We start from the raw sequence: 16,052 nt of genomic DNA, 5'->3' as shown, positions 1-16,052 counted from the left end.
TGGAAGGATGGTGTACTGGGGATGGATAGGGCCACTTGCTCTCCCCCTGCTAAATAAAAAGAATCAGTAATTTTAAAAGATGCCTCTTTGCTCAGTTAGTAGGGGCCTACACAGAGAAGCAATGACTGTTATGTTTTCTTGAGGTATGTATGTAATTATGAATATAATTCATAAACAAACTATAAAGGGCATGCCACATGGACCAATCTTCCCATAATTGTGTTTGAAAGGCGATGCCAGGTCACAGTATAACTCAGGCCTGAAGATATAGTTCCTTTTGCCTTTAGATTTGCAAAACCCAGGACTGAGCAACTTCCAAAACCAGTGTGAGATGAATTTGTTCATTAATTTTTGGCAGGCCAGAACAGGGCAAGTTTTGCTATTAACATATTGCTGCGTGTCTTATGGATGTGGAGTGAATTGGGCTATACATCAAATAAAACAAATAGACTGTAGTACAATTATAAATATGAAACATCAAAAATAAGGAGTACAAGAATTCACAGGATGCACAAGTTTGCATTTTACAAATCACATTGCACGGGGTTTCAGTGGGGCTGTAGGTAGGACTTTTAATACTGAAGATTCCCTGAGCCAAATCATGTCGCTTGAAGAAGGCTGTGACTCCACCTCACTACTGCGTGCCTCGGATCTGGTCTGCCTCAAGTAACTGACTGGGCTGCTGAACAGATTGATTTTGAATCGGTATCGAGGTGTATGGAAAACGTTAAAAGCACTTTGTAGTTACTTGAGTCTAGTGCACTTCCATTTGACAACAGTCAGAGATCATTTTCAGGGTCTCCGTTAAGAAGATATCAGTGCCCTCAGAAATTTTACTTTTCCCTCTCTCTATATTTCTGTACTGTTACCCTTTTAAAGTTTGCCCATTCTTTCCCACCCACCACTGCCTTTATTCCCTAAATTTATATGCACCTTTCCTCACAACCCCTTGTACTCCTCAAAGAGGTATACTCTATGATGAGTGTATCTCTACCTTACACATGTATTGGTTTTATACCTGTTTAACTGGTTAGTCACATGGAATTCTGGGAACTGCAGTTTGCCATGGGGGCCAAGAATTCTCAGATGTCCTTTGCTCCTACTCCAAAATGGTGGCTTTCAATTTCTGAGGTCAATAAGCCTCCGAAAACTGACTCTAATTCCACACTTCCCCAAACTGATGATATAGATGATATAACTGATGATGATATAACTGATGATATAACTGATGATATAACTGATGATATATATGTATTTGTTGTATTTGTTGTATTGTTTTTATGCCTGTTTTTATATGTTTTTATACTTTTAACATTCTGTTTTTATTGTCTTTTTATTGTATGTTTTTAACTTTTGTAAACCGCCTTGGGGTTATCTTTTTAACGAAAGGCGGTATATAAATGCAAAAATAAATAAATAAATAAATATAGAATGCTCTCGAACAGTACTTTGATAACAATGGGATTTATTGCAGAGATCAAAAGCATAATATTGCCTTAATGGGTCAGTTATTTCTTTTACAGTTGTACATTGTTCTCATTGAAGCTAATAGGAATGACTTCAGTGTTCTAAAGACAGGAAAAAAAGAAAAACCTCTTTGACAATCAGAGAATCAAGAATTAGAAAAGGACTCTAGGATTACGAAATGCAATAATGCCAGAAGGCCTGAGCAAGATGGGCAGCCATTCAGCACCTTTATAACATTTTAAATATGTTATTATGCAAACAAGGCTCCCAAAAGAGGAGAAGAAAGGGTAGAGAAGACAGTACCAATGATCAGGCTGAAAGAAAGGTTGCTGGGGGGGAGGGGCTTAGGGAGTGGGGGAATCACCCCAGCACAGTCATAACAGTAATACAGGTTGCCCAATAGGATTAATGCTATTTAACTGAATTAAATAGCAATTAAATATGATTTTTAAAATAAACTTTAAAAATAAGGGCATAGTCTGTTATCTCAGTACCTTTGCACTGATTGGCCAGGTGGAAGGAGGTCGAAGCCTTTTATCTTTAACATCTCCACAAGTAAAACAAAGATGCACACAGGTTAGATGTTTGTGTGACTAAGCAGATACTCAAAGTTGCTTGGTGTCTTGTAGTCTCGGTCCACTTGTGCAGGTGCTACATTTGGGCAACAAGGAGAGCAGATAGCCCTGCAGCATCTCTGGACTGAGGAAGAGGTTTCACAGTGGGAGGCATGCCAGAGATTGCACACGCGCAAGCACACTTATTGCCCCAGCACAACACTCATTTGGAACACAGGCTGCCAATGTGATGGAATTGGCTAGCGCAACATCCTTGCACTAGTGCAACCTGTTTACACTAGCACAGCATTGTTCTGGATGTCAGCCAGCGTCTATATTGTTTGATGTCTTGGGGTTACCCCCGACAATGGTCTCTTGGTCTTAATTCTGCATTCATGCACCAACAAGCAGCCAACAGGTTTTGTGCTAGACTTTAAATAGTTTCCTTTTTGAGCTCTTTGATTGCTTTCAGTGGAAGACTGCAGAGCCCAATTGTACTGCCCAAAGACAAACAGTAACTTACATTAACATATGTTGCATTTATTGATATTTTTTTAAATTAAAAATTATAGCAAAATCAAAAACAAAACGGGATGCATGCATTCCTACAGCCACAAGGCATACTTTCCCCTCTTTCGTTTTACATGATACTGAATAAAAATTGAATTACTGCTGGTACCATAGCAACAGCTCAATCACTTGGCAATTCCACTCGTTTAAAATCACACACTCCTCCTATACAGAGGAACTCATGAGCCAACATGACATCATCACTACTGGGCTTTAAAACAAAAACAAAAAACAATGTTTCAAGAGAACAACATGCATCAGAATAAACTGAGTGCTGCCTCTGAAATTCAGGTCCCACTTATAAGTTTTTATCACCAGGGTTCCCTGTCATTTTCTTATGCAAAATGTGCCCAGAAACAGATGTTAAGGATATCAGAATCAGAAGATAAGAGAAGAGATTACAGGAGACAACCAGTTTCAGAGATGAAGCTGCGACCTGTCAGTCACAAGTCAAAATACTACTTCTGTGCAGTAGTCAAAAGGGATAAACACTTTGAGAAATGACAGAGACAGTTGTGTTGGATGGGCGTGTGATTAGCTTTAATCATAGCACAGTCTTCCTGGAAGTCACTGTCACATTTGTGCTTAAAATAAGAAGAATGTCTTAGTGTTTGCAGGGGCAAACATTAATATGTCATTTTATGCTTAAACAACCACCCCTTCAAAAGATAATTTAAGTGGGATCACTTGGATTTGAACCACTTCAGTCCAGGGAGTGGCCACTTTCCATCCCCATTGTCCCAGAACCTTTTATCAATCACAATTCTTTTTAAACAAATTTTTAAAAAATTATGTCTAATTGTCTACTGCCTAGGATGCCTTTCAGACAGAAAGGCGGGATGTAAATGTAAACATATCAATTGATTAATTAATTAAATCTATGCACACTTACATGGGAATAAATCCACTGAACACAGTAGAACACTTCTGAACAAAGATGCACAGTATTGCAATGCGCACACACTTTCACGTGTGAGACTGGCAGCATCATCCTATGCACATTTACTCAGAAAGAATCCTCACTATATTTAATACAGCTTACTTCACAAGTTGGTTTGCAGCCATAATTCAGTGTTGTTGTTGCTTAAACCAGAATGCAATATGAATGTAAACCCCACATTGGCTAAAATGTAGGTTTGAATGAAGAGTAGTTTTCTTCCTGTATAAATCACCCTCACATACAAAACTAGTTTTCAAATGGTTACGGCCAGTGCAGCCCAGTTGTGCTTCCATCCAGGCATGGCATGGCATGGCAATTTTATTTTATTCTAAAATTCCTATATCACCTTTCTTTTCCAAGAAAGCTCCACATGGCAAACATCAAAGATTTGCATTTTTAAAAATTAATTAATGCATATATATTCCCAGTCTGGTTGCTGAAATAATTGACTCATTTCATCTAGCCTAACTGTTCTTGGCTTTCTCCTCTTCCAGTTTTTAGTTTTATTCGTTGCTTTATGTTATTCATGGCACCTTCTCACTTGCCAAGTCTTTACATCAGGGCAGTTAGTCATTTGCAAAGTCTACAAGATGGGGAAAATGTATTTACATCATTTGTAGACAATAAATATATGTTCAAATGGCAACACTTAACTAAATTAACTTTAAAATTCTATATTTGTCGTGAAAGATGTTTGTACTCTTAACCCAATATATTATATACCTGCCACAGAGGCAGAATGGTGTAGTAGTCAGACTGCTGGACATAGACTGGTAACTCCCAGCTTCAAATATCCTCTCGGATATGACGCTGACTAGGTGGTATTGGGTCAATAACTGTCCCTCAGCCTAATGCACCTCACCGGCTTGTTTTGAGGATAAAATACCCTGAAGGTTGCCTTGAGTTCTTCTGGAGGAAGTTGAGGTGGGTGATAAAGATGAAATAAATGACAAACAAGATTATGCTTCATCTATATTATGAGACCAAGAGGCTGTTCTCACAATCAGCCAAGACTGGGCTAGGGCAGCTAAGCCTGTTGCTTGGCTCTCCATGGGAAACCACGGGAGCCGCCTCGCTTCTGGTGGCACCTTGGTGGCAAAACCACCTACGGAGACCTCCTCTTAAACGGTGTTAAGGGAGCAAATGCTCTTTTAACCATATTTCCCTAACCGTGTGCAGCACGGGCTGCTTTTAGCCAGAGTTGTAACACTGACGGGAGCCCACCTGTCGCTGTGGGGGTCCCCACAATACACCACATAGTCACACAGTGCATTGTGGGATTTCTGGGTGTCGGGATGACGAGTTCAAGCCCCCAAACCTCCATGCTGCCTGGGGCAGTCGGTGACTATCTGGGTGCACAATCGGCACACTCAGCAAAGACTCAGCAATGGTCTGCGGGGAAGGTAAGTTTAAGCAGCCTTCCCTGCCACCCGCCCAGTCCGGAGAATGACCTCTAAGAATTTTTCTATTTAAAGCCGTGACCAGCCATCCCCACATGACAAATGTTGCAGGTCCAGACCAACTCAGGTCAGCCACTGCAATCCAGGATACATGGCATGGACAGGCCTTCTCCGTTGCTGCCCCGAGGCTTTGGAATGCGCTCCCTAGTGAAATAAGAGCCTCCCCATCTCTGACCATTTTTTAAAAGTCTTTAAATACACATCTGTTCACCCAGGCTTTTAACTGATATTGTTTTGATTGTTTTAATGTGGTTTTAGAATATTGTTTTAAAAATTTTTATATTGTTGTGTTTTAATTTTTTTAAAAAAACTAATGTTTTACCTTTGTTTTTATCTTGTTGTAAACCGCCCAGAGATGTAAGTTTGGGGAAGTATAAAAAATGTTAGATAGATAGATAGTTAAATAAATAAATAAATGGCATGCAGTGCTAGACTAGGTCTGTGGAAACAACTCTCAATAGTACAATCAGTAATGATGGCATCGGTAACACAACTGCTACTTTTTCTAGCATTAGGATGTTTGATCTTAAGAACCATAAGGAGAGCCCTGCTGGATCAGACCAAAGGTTCATCTAGTTCAGCATCCTGATTCCCACACTGGCCAACCAGATGCCTCTGGGAAGCTGAGCAGCAGGACACTCTGGTCCCCTTCGGACACAACAGCGAACCGCAGGTCCAATGAACCCACGGTTTGCCTCCATCCCCCCGCCCCGTGCATTCCCAGACGATCACAATCTGAAGTCTAGGAGCCAGCAATGGGGGTGGGACAGGTTGTGCAGGCTCCTGCAACCCTGGAAGGACAGCCCGTGCCAGCCAATGGGAGGGAAGCCTGCAGGAGGAGCTTTCCCCCTTAACTCTGGTCAAACCACAACCTGGACGACATGCTGCAGGGAATGGACCCTCCGTTGGGTAAGTGGAACTCACTACAAACCGAGGGGACTCACTACAAACCCAGGTTCAGGGGCAAAATCAGAACTGCAATTGGGTCTGGGAGCCACGGTTGTGATCATTTGGATGACACAGGCAGTGAACCGGAGGTGAGTTTGCCTCCAGTTTGGTTTGATGTCTGAAGATGGCCACAGACAAATAGCTTCTGCTTCCCACCAACTGGTACTCAGATGCATCCTGCCTCCAAAGTTGGAGGCATTATATAGCCAACATGACTACTAGCCATTGATGGACTTATTCTCCATGAATTTAATTAATCCCCTTTTCAGGCCATCTAGGCTAGTGACCATCACCTCACCTTGTGGAAGTGACTTCCATAGATTAATTATGTGCTATGTGAAGAAATACTTCAATTTGTGTATCCTTAATTTCCTGCCAATCAGTTTCATTGTACTACTATTACTATTACAAAAAATTATATACCACTCTTCAACCAAAGTTCTCAACTTTGGTTGAGAACTTTGGTTGAGAACTGGTTCTATATTTTACATAGAAATATAAATAATACATAAATTATACTACTACTACTAATAATAATAATAAACATAAATAAGATGGCCTCTTGCCCCAAAGGACTCACAATCTAAAAAGAAACAAGGCAGATACCAGCAACAGCCACTGGAGGGTTGCTGTGCTGGAGTTGGATTGGGGCTAGTTGCTCTCCCCTTACTAAATAAAGAGAATAGCCACTTTAAAAGGTATCTCTTTGCTCAGTTATCAGGGATTCTAGAGTTGTAGGAGAGAGAGAAATTTCATTCAATTTGCTTTCTCCACACATAAAGTTTATAAAAACTTTATAAAACTCTATCTACCTGTAGTTGCCTGTTTCCTAAACAAAGTGTTAACCTTTTCTCATAGGGAAGGTAATCCAGGTCCCTGAAAATGTTGTTGCTCTTTTTTTTTTTTTTTTTGCACTAGTGAGGTGAAGGCAGCCTTACTTGTGATCTCATGGGGCTTACGTAACAAAGCAGTTACATGAACATGCATACTTATCATTTGTGATACAGTTACTAATTTTTTAATGAGCTGTAACACAGAGCAGTATTATACCTTGAAGATGTGTTTTCACAATTATCTGCTTTGCTTCAGATTTCCTCTCTTAATTACATCAGTGTAGATAATCATCCGACAGTCCATCTCCAGGAGGCATATACACAATCACTGAAAATTCCCTGCTCTTTCCTTCTAGCACAGATGTCAATTCAGAAATGGTCTGAGGAACACTCCTTATCGACTTCAATGAAATTAGAAATGCATCTGAAAAGTTGCTAACCCATTTAAATGCTCGAGGGCTGACACCCCCATTCTAAACACATTATCTGGAAGGAAGCACTATTGATTTTGGTGGGATTTACCTCCAAGTCAGCCTGCTTAGGGGTGCCACCTACGACTTACATGTTTGCATGTCTATGACAATGAGTGACTTCCTAAAAGAGAAAGCCTCCCACCTAAACAAATTAAATGGAAGGATAGGCAAACATCTTACCGTCAAGCTTTGGATGCTGCTCCATGCTTAAATTGCATTTTTTTAAAAAAATCCATATACTGTACATACAACCTGTTTGTTCCCCCCACCCTTTTCCACTTCGCAGCAGCAGGCTCTGCAGAGATGCATTACTCTACCCCTTGAACAGCAACTCACTTCCCAATAACCATCATGTTGCAAGAAGAAAGAGCTTTGTGTCCCCGCCCCTGTGGAAAGCCCCTTTAAGGTTGCTGACCTGCTCACCTTTAGATGGGAGTAAGCACCATTTCATCAGTAGGAATTACTTTTGATTATGCAGTGCTGTGCTGCAAACCCCATAAGGTGAACCTTTAGAGGGCAGGGCGTTTGCCTTGTTTTGCCTTCCTCCTGGGCATTGGGCGGTCTGCTCTCAGTGGAAAGCCCAACATGGGGTTGAGTGGGGAGGAGGCTCTGGAATGGGAAGATTGAGCCTAGCATTCCAGCTTCCTCCACTCTCCCCTCTCAGCCATAGCCCAAGGTGTTGCCCAGCCAGGATTGCCATTCGACCCTCCAACAAGTTAAGAGTTATTTCCAGGTAGACTTTCACTTTCAACTGTCAGCTGACCATTTGGATCCCTGGATCCATCTATTCCAAGAGCCAACCAGCCATCAAAAGCACCTAGTTCACCCAGAACAGTGTTAAGAGGAAATGTGGGGGTTTCTCCCTGGCTTGAGGACCCTCACAGGGCGAATGGATGTTTATAAAAATGAGAGAAGTGGCTTACAACTAAACCCCGATATATATGTTGTATGCATACAATTAACATCCAAATTGGCAATCTGCTGCAGTTCATGGCAGGTTTTGGCAGACTGTAACATCTTTATTAATTAACGCTGAGCTGTTTAGTACAGTTTTTGCCCAGTGATACGATGCTAATGACTTAGAGGAGTATTTTATTTATACAATAAATTTAAGTAAACAGAAAAGCACAACAATGAGCAAGCCTGCTCATGCGTACAAGCTAGGTACACGTTATTCCACATTTAGATCTCTGTGGGTCTAGAGATGAAACAAAGCTTCAGTCAAACCAGGTGGGAATAATCAGAAACTTCAATTTGTCTTAGGATTTGTTTCTGACACACGACCAAGCTAGGAAGTATATTTCTTTAAAGGCCAGAATGCTTTACTTATGTGGTTGCTGGAATATGATATTGTATTATGACAGATGCAACAGTCTAATAATAATTTTTAAAAGCCCTCAGGATGATTAACACAGATAGTCCACCTGTAAGCATCCATGAGACCTAGGATTTCACAAAAGAATAATTCAAAGGTTTTAGGTAATGAGATGTACTGTAGTCACCTACCTCCCCCATGCCAATCTGCAAAATCTTCAATCCTGTTGCTTTTTCAAGCTTTTCTTTGTTGTTAGCTGTCAGGAAAATTAAGAATGACAGTGTTAAAGGAAAGCTGGGATCCGGATGAGTTTTCATCAGACGCTTTCATCACCATTATAACAATCACAAGGTGCAAAATGCTTTGCTTCATCCATCTACATATCATCCCTGTGAAATGGAAAACTAATATTTCCATTTTATAGAGGACAAACTGAGGCAGAGGAATAACAAAGAGCTCTAAAACAAACAAACAAACAAACAAACAAACACCAACAAGACCTTAGCTAACCAATTAACTTCTAGCAAAGCATGGCTTGAGCCTTGGATTGCCCTAGGAACAACTGGGCCTATTTATCATAAATCATTGTTGCACCAGCCCCTATCCCTCTCCAGTGGTGTAGATGACAAATATCGGCGGGGCAGCAGCCAGCACAGGTCAGGGCGGGTGCGGGGCAAGGATGGGGAAGTGGCACAGCAGTGGGGCTCTGAAGAGGCTCCCCAATCATTTTGAAGCCCCTCCCAAACAGAGGAGGCTACCGACCTGATCCCCAAGGTCCGTGGCTAAATCCGCCTCTGTACTAGGGCTTATGCACATGCCGACCATCATCTGCACAATCATGACAGGCTGAAAGAGGGCTGTGGCTAGGCCCATGTTACACAGGAGTACTGATGAATCCAATCAAAACCTTCACATGGTTCTCATGTGATCACAGAAGGGGCTACCAAGTGTATGAACTGAGCATAAATCTTGTTCTGCATCCAGAGGAGAGATTTTGTCCCCAGTGTCAAGGGTAGGGGTCTTGCCCTTAAAACTCCACTCTCCAAAGTGCAGCTCTTTGTCTCTCTCTTTCTTTCTTGATCCCACAGCCCTTTGAACAGCCCCATTCCAGTTCATGTGTCAGAAATAAGTTGCAAATCCATAGCTTCGAAAAATGTCCTCCCCTTTGCTTCCTAATATGCTCAAGAGCTTTCTTGGACCACAGCCTAGAAGTGTAGATTGATAGATAATTTAATTCAGTATTGCTATTTAGTTATTTATATAGTGCTTCACACATTCAAAGGCTCAACTAACATCAATCTATTTATTTATCCTTACAGTTCCCCAGAGAGTGAGCTAAGTAAATATTATTAAATCCTTTTTGCACAAAGAGAGGGGCAAACTGAGGCAGAGACATGACTCGGCTCTCTCTGGATGCTCAGAATCAATGCTGGAGGAGAGATTAGGATGCAAGGCTTGTTGAGAGACTGATTTTCAAACTGGAAGCCTGTAAATGCTTTCATGTATTCTTTGTAATGTAAGGAGATACATCTCCATCTGCATCAATCAATGACCGCATCGGTTTAGTATATATACACAACCCACACAACTGCAGAAAAGAAAATGAAAAGTCCCATTGATTTAAAATCTGAAATCCAGGGCTGGCTTCTAATTTGGAGGGCATATGTGTAAGGTGGGAAATGATACCTCCAATATGCTATTAAATAAAAGTGTTAAATGTTTGTAATACATTTTTAATGAAATAGTGGCTGACATGTTTTGCAGTGTAACCCAGGCAGTTCAGAACCTCCTGCACTGTTGAGGAACAGCTCTATTCCACCATTACTTAAAGTTGTGCAATCACAGTTACATGATACTACGTCCACTGGAAATAATTGGTATAGCATCACAAAATTGCTATTATACAATTTTAACTAGTAGCAGTTTAAATTTATTGGCCCACATTCTCCATGGTGTTATGAGGGCAGAGAAACAGGGAGCCAGGACAACAGGGAGCCAGGACACCAGCTCCATGAATGTTTGTTACTCAGCCCTGTGTGTGGGCAGAGATAAAGGGAAGTGATTTAATTTGTCACTTCTCTCCTTTCCCTGCAAAAGCCCTTTTCACTGCCAGAATGATGAAGGCTCATCATTCTGGCAGTGAAAAGGGCTTTTGCAGGGAGAAAGAGAAATGTGAAAATTGCTTGTTCCTCCTGCTTCCCATGCTCTGATCTGTGCAGCAATTCTCAACTCCCTGTGAGAGCAGAGCTTTTGCCTCGCTCTTGTAATGCTGTGGAGAATGTTGGCCATTGTAAATATCTATATGGCTCTTAGAAGTCAAAGCCAACATTGGATAACAGTTCCAGATACTTGTAAAAGTCATAGGCCCCATTCGGACACAATGCCGAACCAGAGGTAAGCATGCTAGAGGTTGGAATTTGTGATCATTCGAATGCGTGAAGCTGCAGTTTCGTCAACCAACTGTGGTTCCATTTTTGCTTCCAAACCTGAATTTGAACCTTTGGTTTTTAGTAAGTTTCACTGCTGAAACCTGAGGTTCGAAGGCATCATTGTGTTGTCCAAATTCTGCTGCTACTATAACCAGGGTTTTGTGCGCAAGTTCCTCCCACAACCAGAGAGAGGTCAGCTCAGAGCAGCCCAGAAATGCATCAGTTCTAGAGCAATGGCACATCTCCCTGGCCACCTCTTGGAGCTGATGCTCCACCCTCAGCTTTTTCCTTACCCCTCCTGCCACTACTTGGCAACAGGGATGTCACACCCCTAGAGTTAATGCATTTAAAGGGACAGAGCAGCATTGGAGCAAGCCTGCTTTCCCCTGCGCACTTTGGATGTTGCGTATTCCTGAGCAAAGAAAGAATGGGAGGACAAGATTGAAACAGCAGGAGAGGTCTCGTAATGTGCACAAACACATTAAGCCCTAGTAACACAAATAAATGGACACATTTCTGACCACACAACTCCATCGTACTCAGTTTCCCCATCCTTCCATCTTAAGAATGAGGGCTTGCACGCAGCTTTATTTTTATGCAGAAGTTTTCCATCCAAACCTGTGTCCCACCTGTATTTCACGCCGCTTGCTTTGTGTGAACATGGTTGATGACCACACCCCACCAGCACACTGCTGGCTTTGCATGCACGAGGTAGACACCTCCATCCCTCCTGCTTGCCCCTCATGTGAAGAGACCAGGGTAGCACTCCATGCCCTGCTCCTCTAACTGTCTCCTTGGAAAATCGCCACCAGTCCTGCAGTCTCAGCATTCCATGGAAGCTTTTCCATTTGCTAAGCAGCCCGACTGGGGAGTGCAGTGCACCTGTTGTCTGTGCAGGCTGTGGATGCCAGGGACAGACATTTCCAGGGACAGACATTGTGGATGCCAGGGTCAGACACTCTACTCTGTAGGCTCTGAGGAGGAAGTCGGTGAGTCACAAATTGAGGTCCTTGAACACCTAATGCTCACCCAGTATGTGGAAGAGGTCAGCCAAGATTCCCTGTTAGAGTGGGAGCATGTATAGAGTTCCCCACTCTGCCCAAGCAGTTTCCTGGAGCAAGCACAGGACGCGCATCACTCACAGGAACTGTTCTAGCCTTTCCTGACTGACCTGTTCTCCAGGATGGGCAGTGGAAGACCTTTTCCGGGTTTCCCACCTACATCTTTGCTTGCTGAAGGAGCTGGTGGTTCACACTTCAAAAGAGCACCATCTCCAGCAAGAGGATATACCCGATGAGTGCACCTGTCCTAAGCTGAGCAAGCTGCAGGGAGAACAGCTCTTAAGGACAGGAATGTCCAAGGTGTAATCTTAGGAATAGGAATATAGGAACCTGCCATATACTGAGTTAGACCATTGGTCCATCTAGCTCAGGATTGTCTTCACAGACTGGCAGCGGCTTCTCCAAGGTTGCAGATAGGAATCACTCTCAGCCCTATCTTGGAGAAGCTTCCAGGGAGGGAACTTGGAACTTTCTGGTGCTCTCCTCAGAGCGGCTCCACCCCCTAAGGGGAATATCTTACAGTGCTCACACTTCTAGTTTCCCATTTGCAACCAGGGCAGACCCTGCTTAGCTAAGGGGACATGACATGCTTGCTTCCACAAGACCAGCTCTCCTCTCTATCACCAATCTTCACATAATCTAATGGATAATTAGCACATCCATCCATCTTGGCCACAAACCACTCCTGCATTCATTATTACAGTAAGTAACAGTTGCCATGATGTGCAAATTGCAGGCCCTGATACTACCTTGGGTCAGGCCTGGGCACCCTTGGCCTGGCAGAAGTTGTTGAAATACAGCTCCCCATCAGCCCTGGCCACAGGTTTTTGCATCTGGGGATGATGGGAGTTGTGCCCCAGCAACACTGATACAGGCCAGTCCTTCCAGGCCTCCCCTTAAGATCCAGGGAACAATTTTTAGAGCAGAGATCTTGAGTTTCAGAATGATAATAAATGTTAAAGCCTTTTGGGAAATGATTCCAGCGGCCACTCAGGCACTCTAACACATGATGGTTCACAAAGGTCATATGAAGCAGAAAGCGGGAGTAGATGCAAACACTTTCTGCAGCTCCTAGAGATTCTTATACATCCCTTAAGAATAATTTTTGCAGTCTATGGAGGCATTCCTCCGAATACGTTTAGTATGCTACTTGCAAGCCACTTTAAAACAAGTTCAAGCTATGGTTCTTAACAACAGTCTCCTATTCCCTTTTCTCAATTCTCCCTCCAGGTTCACCAGGTTATGTCCCCCCAGGGGAACCACTGCCAAAGGAGGATGTGCCCACTCATCCTGCAGCTCTAGAAGAAGGGCCTGCAGCCAGAAGGCCACTCTCCAATGTAGAGCATGCAGCACAACTGAGGAGCAGGAGGCATGTGGATCATGTGCAGCTTGCAAGGGACCCTTGTGGCCCAGAATGCAGAGAGATCACAGGCCACATGCACCCTCCTCTGGGAACTGGATCACAATCAAGACCAGAGGCGGGAAGATGACAGGAAGCACTTCCAGGGGGTCTCCGAGCACGTAGTGCAGGAAGTGGTCAGGGCACGCAGCAGAGAGGCGATTTGAATGCCATACGGCCTTCCTCGAGAGGACGGCTGAATCAGCTGCACAATGGGCTGAGCAGGCACCCGCTCATCCTCCCCACCAGTAGCAACCAGACTCAAGTGCTCATTCAGGAACTGTACATGCTAGCACAGCCAGGGCAGGCACAAGGCACCCCAGCCTTTGCACCTCTGCAGCCAGCATTCCTGTGTCCACAGGCGGGGCAAGGGCCCTCTGGGCTTACACATCAGCAGGCAATACAGCACGCGCCCCACCCAGGTTCTAGAGCTGCAGCACCTGCTCCCCCAAACCCAGAGCACCACCACAAAAGGAACACGTGTGCATCATACAAAGCATGCTGTGGCCACCCGCACATCCTCCAGGAAAAAAATCCCACTTTGCAGCAAGGCAAGGGTCCCCTGCGTAACTGAGCAAAGAGGCACCTTTTGAAAGTGGTGATTCTCTTTATTTAGCAGGGGGAGAGTAACTGGCCCTATCCATCCCCAGCACAGCATCCCCAGCACAGCATCCCCAGCACAGCATCCCTCCAGTGGCTGTTGCTCATGTCTATCTTATGAGCCCTTTGGGACAGGATAATTTTATTTAGTTATATCTATGTAAACTGCTTTGGGGACTTTTGCTGAAAAGCAGTATATAAATAATTGTCGTCATCGTATTCGTCGAAAGGGTGTACACCCGTCCCAAACTCTTGCCTAGGCTGTGAGAAGGGGAAAGGACGTCAGAGCAATGGTGGTGGCAAACATCCTCCTTGGATGAGGATTAAGGCACACATGTGGAGGGGGAGTTTCTCAAGAAGCGCCGACTCCAAGTTCTTTGCACCATGACTTGAAGTTCTGTGTTTATGCACTACAGCACATCTGTTCTTTATGCCATTGTTGTGTGTGGTTGTTGCACTCGAGTCTTGGTGAAAGAATGGTTGTTGCCACAGAAACCTTCAAAAGTGTTCTTGCTGGGCATTTCAATTCCATGCAGAAATTGTTTTTTTTTTTTCCCCAAGCACCCCTGTGGCTGGGAGTTCTGCTGCAGGGATGGAATTTTTTAAAATGTTTTTAATCAGTAAGCACCATTTTAAAAGGGTACACTGCCTCTGGTTTGCATTACATAACATGGGGGCTGCTGTTTTATCACAGGCAAAAAGTGCACCCGCTGCGCTATGTAAGGGGCTTTACTTGTAACTTAGTAGCCGGTGTTATTTTTGTCACATCCAAAGGGTAGAGACCGGCCAAATGTTTTAACAGGCTACTTCCCCATTTGGGGGTGGAGGGGGCAGGGCCATGCAAAGGGGGTCAAGTGGCCAGGTGCTGCAACCACCTGCTTCTCCATGGACTGGGGTGGGGTTTCTGCCCAACACAAAGGGATACATTTGCCTAGTGCTTCAAATGCTCATTTGCCAGTTGTGGAGAGGGAACATCCCAGCTGGAGAAACTGGGCAAGTTTCGTGACTGGTCAATTATACACTGGGGGTGGGCAGAGCCATGCAAAGGGGACAAACTTCAAAGGTGCCACAACTGCCTGGTTCCCCATGGGGTGTGGGGTGAGGTTTGTGAACACCAAAAGGGAGAATCTGGGGAAGTTCTGCAACTGGTTAATTACCCATTGCGGGAGATGTGGCGGTATCCAAGATCCAAAGGGGAGAGACTGGGTAATGGTTCAAACCTCTCACTTTCTCATTGGGTGTCATGGGGTGGCAACATGCAGAGGGGATAAACTTGCCAAGAGCTGTGACTGCTTGCTTCCCCATGGGGGGGGTGCAACTGTACCCCACAAAAAGGGGGAAGGTACTTGCAGGTTCCACAAATGCTTTCTTACCCAATGGGGGCGGGGCTGTTCCCCATAAAAAAGGGGATGAACTGGGCAACTGCTGCAACTGTGAACTTCCCCACTGGGCTTGCTGTCTGTGTTTTATTCCAGATCTAAAGGTGAGAAACGAGACAAGTGCTGCACCTGCTTGCTTCCTGGTAGAAGCAGGGGGTGGGCAGGCTTGCTGACACACCTAAAGGGGAGAGACTTATCCACTGTGGAAGCAGCAAGAGGCTATGGTCTCTGTGGCCATTTCTTCAGAAGGTGCTCCCTTCACGCATACCATCTGCCCCGAAGTTGCAAGCACATCAGGGCATTGGGGGGTTCAGTAGACACCTTCCCAAAGTGGGGGCATTAGAGTGACCCTATGGAGGATATGCCTGAGTCTGGAGAGTATGCCAGAGGTTCCCAAGTTCTAAAGTTTATAGGATTGTTTTTCTGTGCTTGCAGCTGTGCAAATAACTGGAAATCCAACTCCACACACCCTGCAACTGAACCAAGAACATTCTTCAGCTCCTTGGGTCCTCTGCAGGGCTAATGCCTAAGAACAGAAAAACAGCCCTGCTAGATCAGGCACAAGGCCCATCTAGTCCAGCATCCTGTTTCACACAGTGGCCCACCAGATGCCTCTGGGGAGCC

At 44.2% G+C, this 16,052-nt stretch overlaps 1 protein-coding gene across 6 annotated transcripts in view; it reads right to left on the bottom strand.

Annotated features, from left to right (window-relative positions):
* The window catches only part of PTPRN2 (protein tyrosine phosphatase receptor type N2), a 914,460-nt gene that overhangs the window by 327,625 nt on the left and 570,783 nt on the right, over positions 1 to 16,052 (bottom strand). For all 6 annotated transcript variants that reach the window (XM_053263441.1, XM_053263436.1, XM_053263440.1 and 3 more), the window contains one exon: positions 8,752 to 8,816. In XM_053263441.1, the coding sequence (XP_053119416.1) occupies positions 8,752 to 8,816 (65 nt within the window). The remainder of the gene's footprint in view (positions 1 to 8,751; positions 8,817 to 16,052) is intronic.

Source organism: Hemicordylus capensis, chromosome 6 (assembly GCF_027244095.1).
Source record: "Hemicordylus capensis ecotype Gifberg chromosome 6, rHemCap1.1.pri, whole genome shotgun sequence".
Taxonomy (NCBI): Eukaryota; Metazoa; Chordata; class Lepidosauria; order Squamata; family Cordylidae; genus Hemicordylus; species Hemicordylus capensis.
Note: the sequence above shows the minus strand (reverse complement) of the source record. Positions and strands in the feature narration are given on the sequence as shown.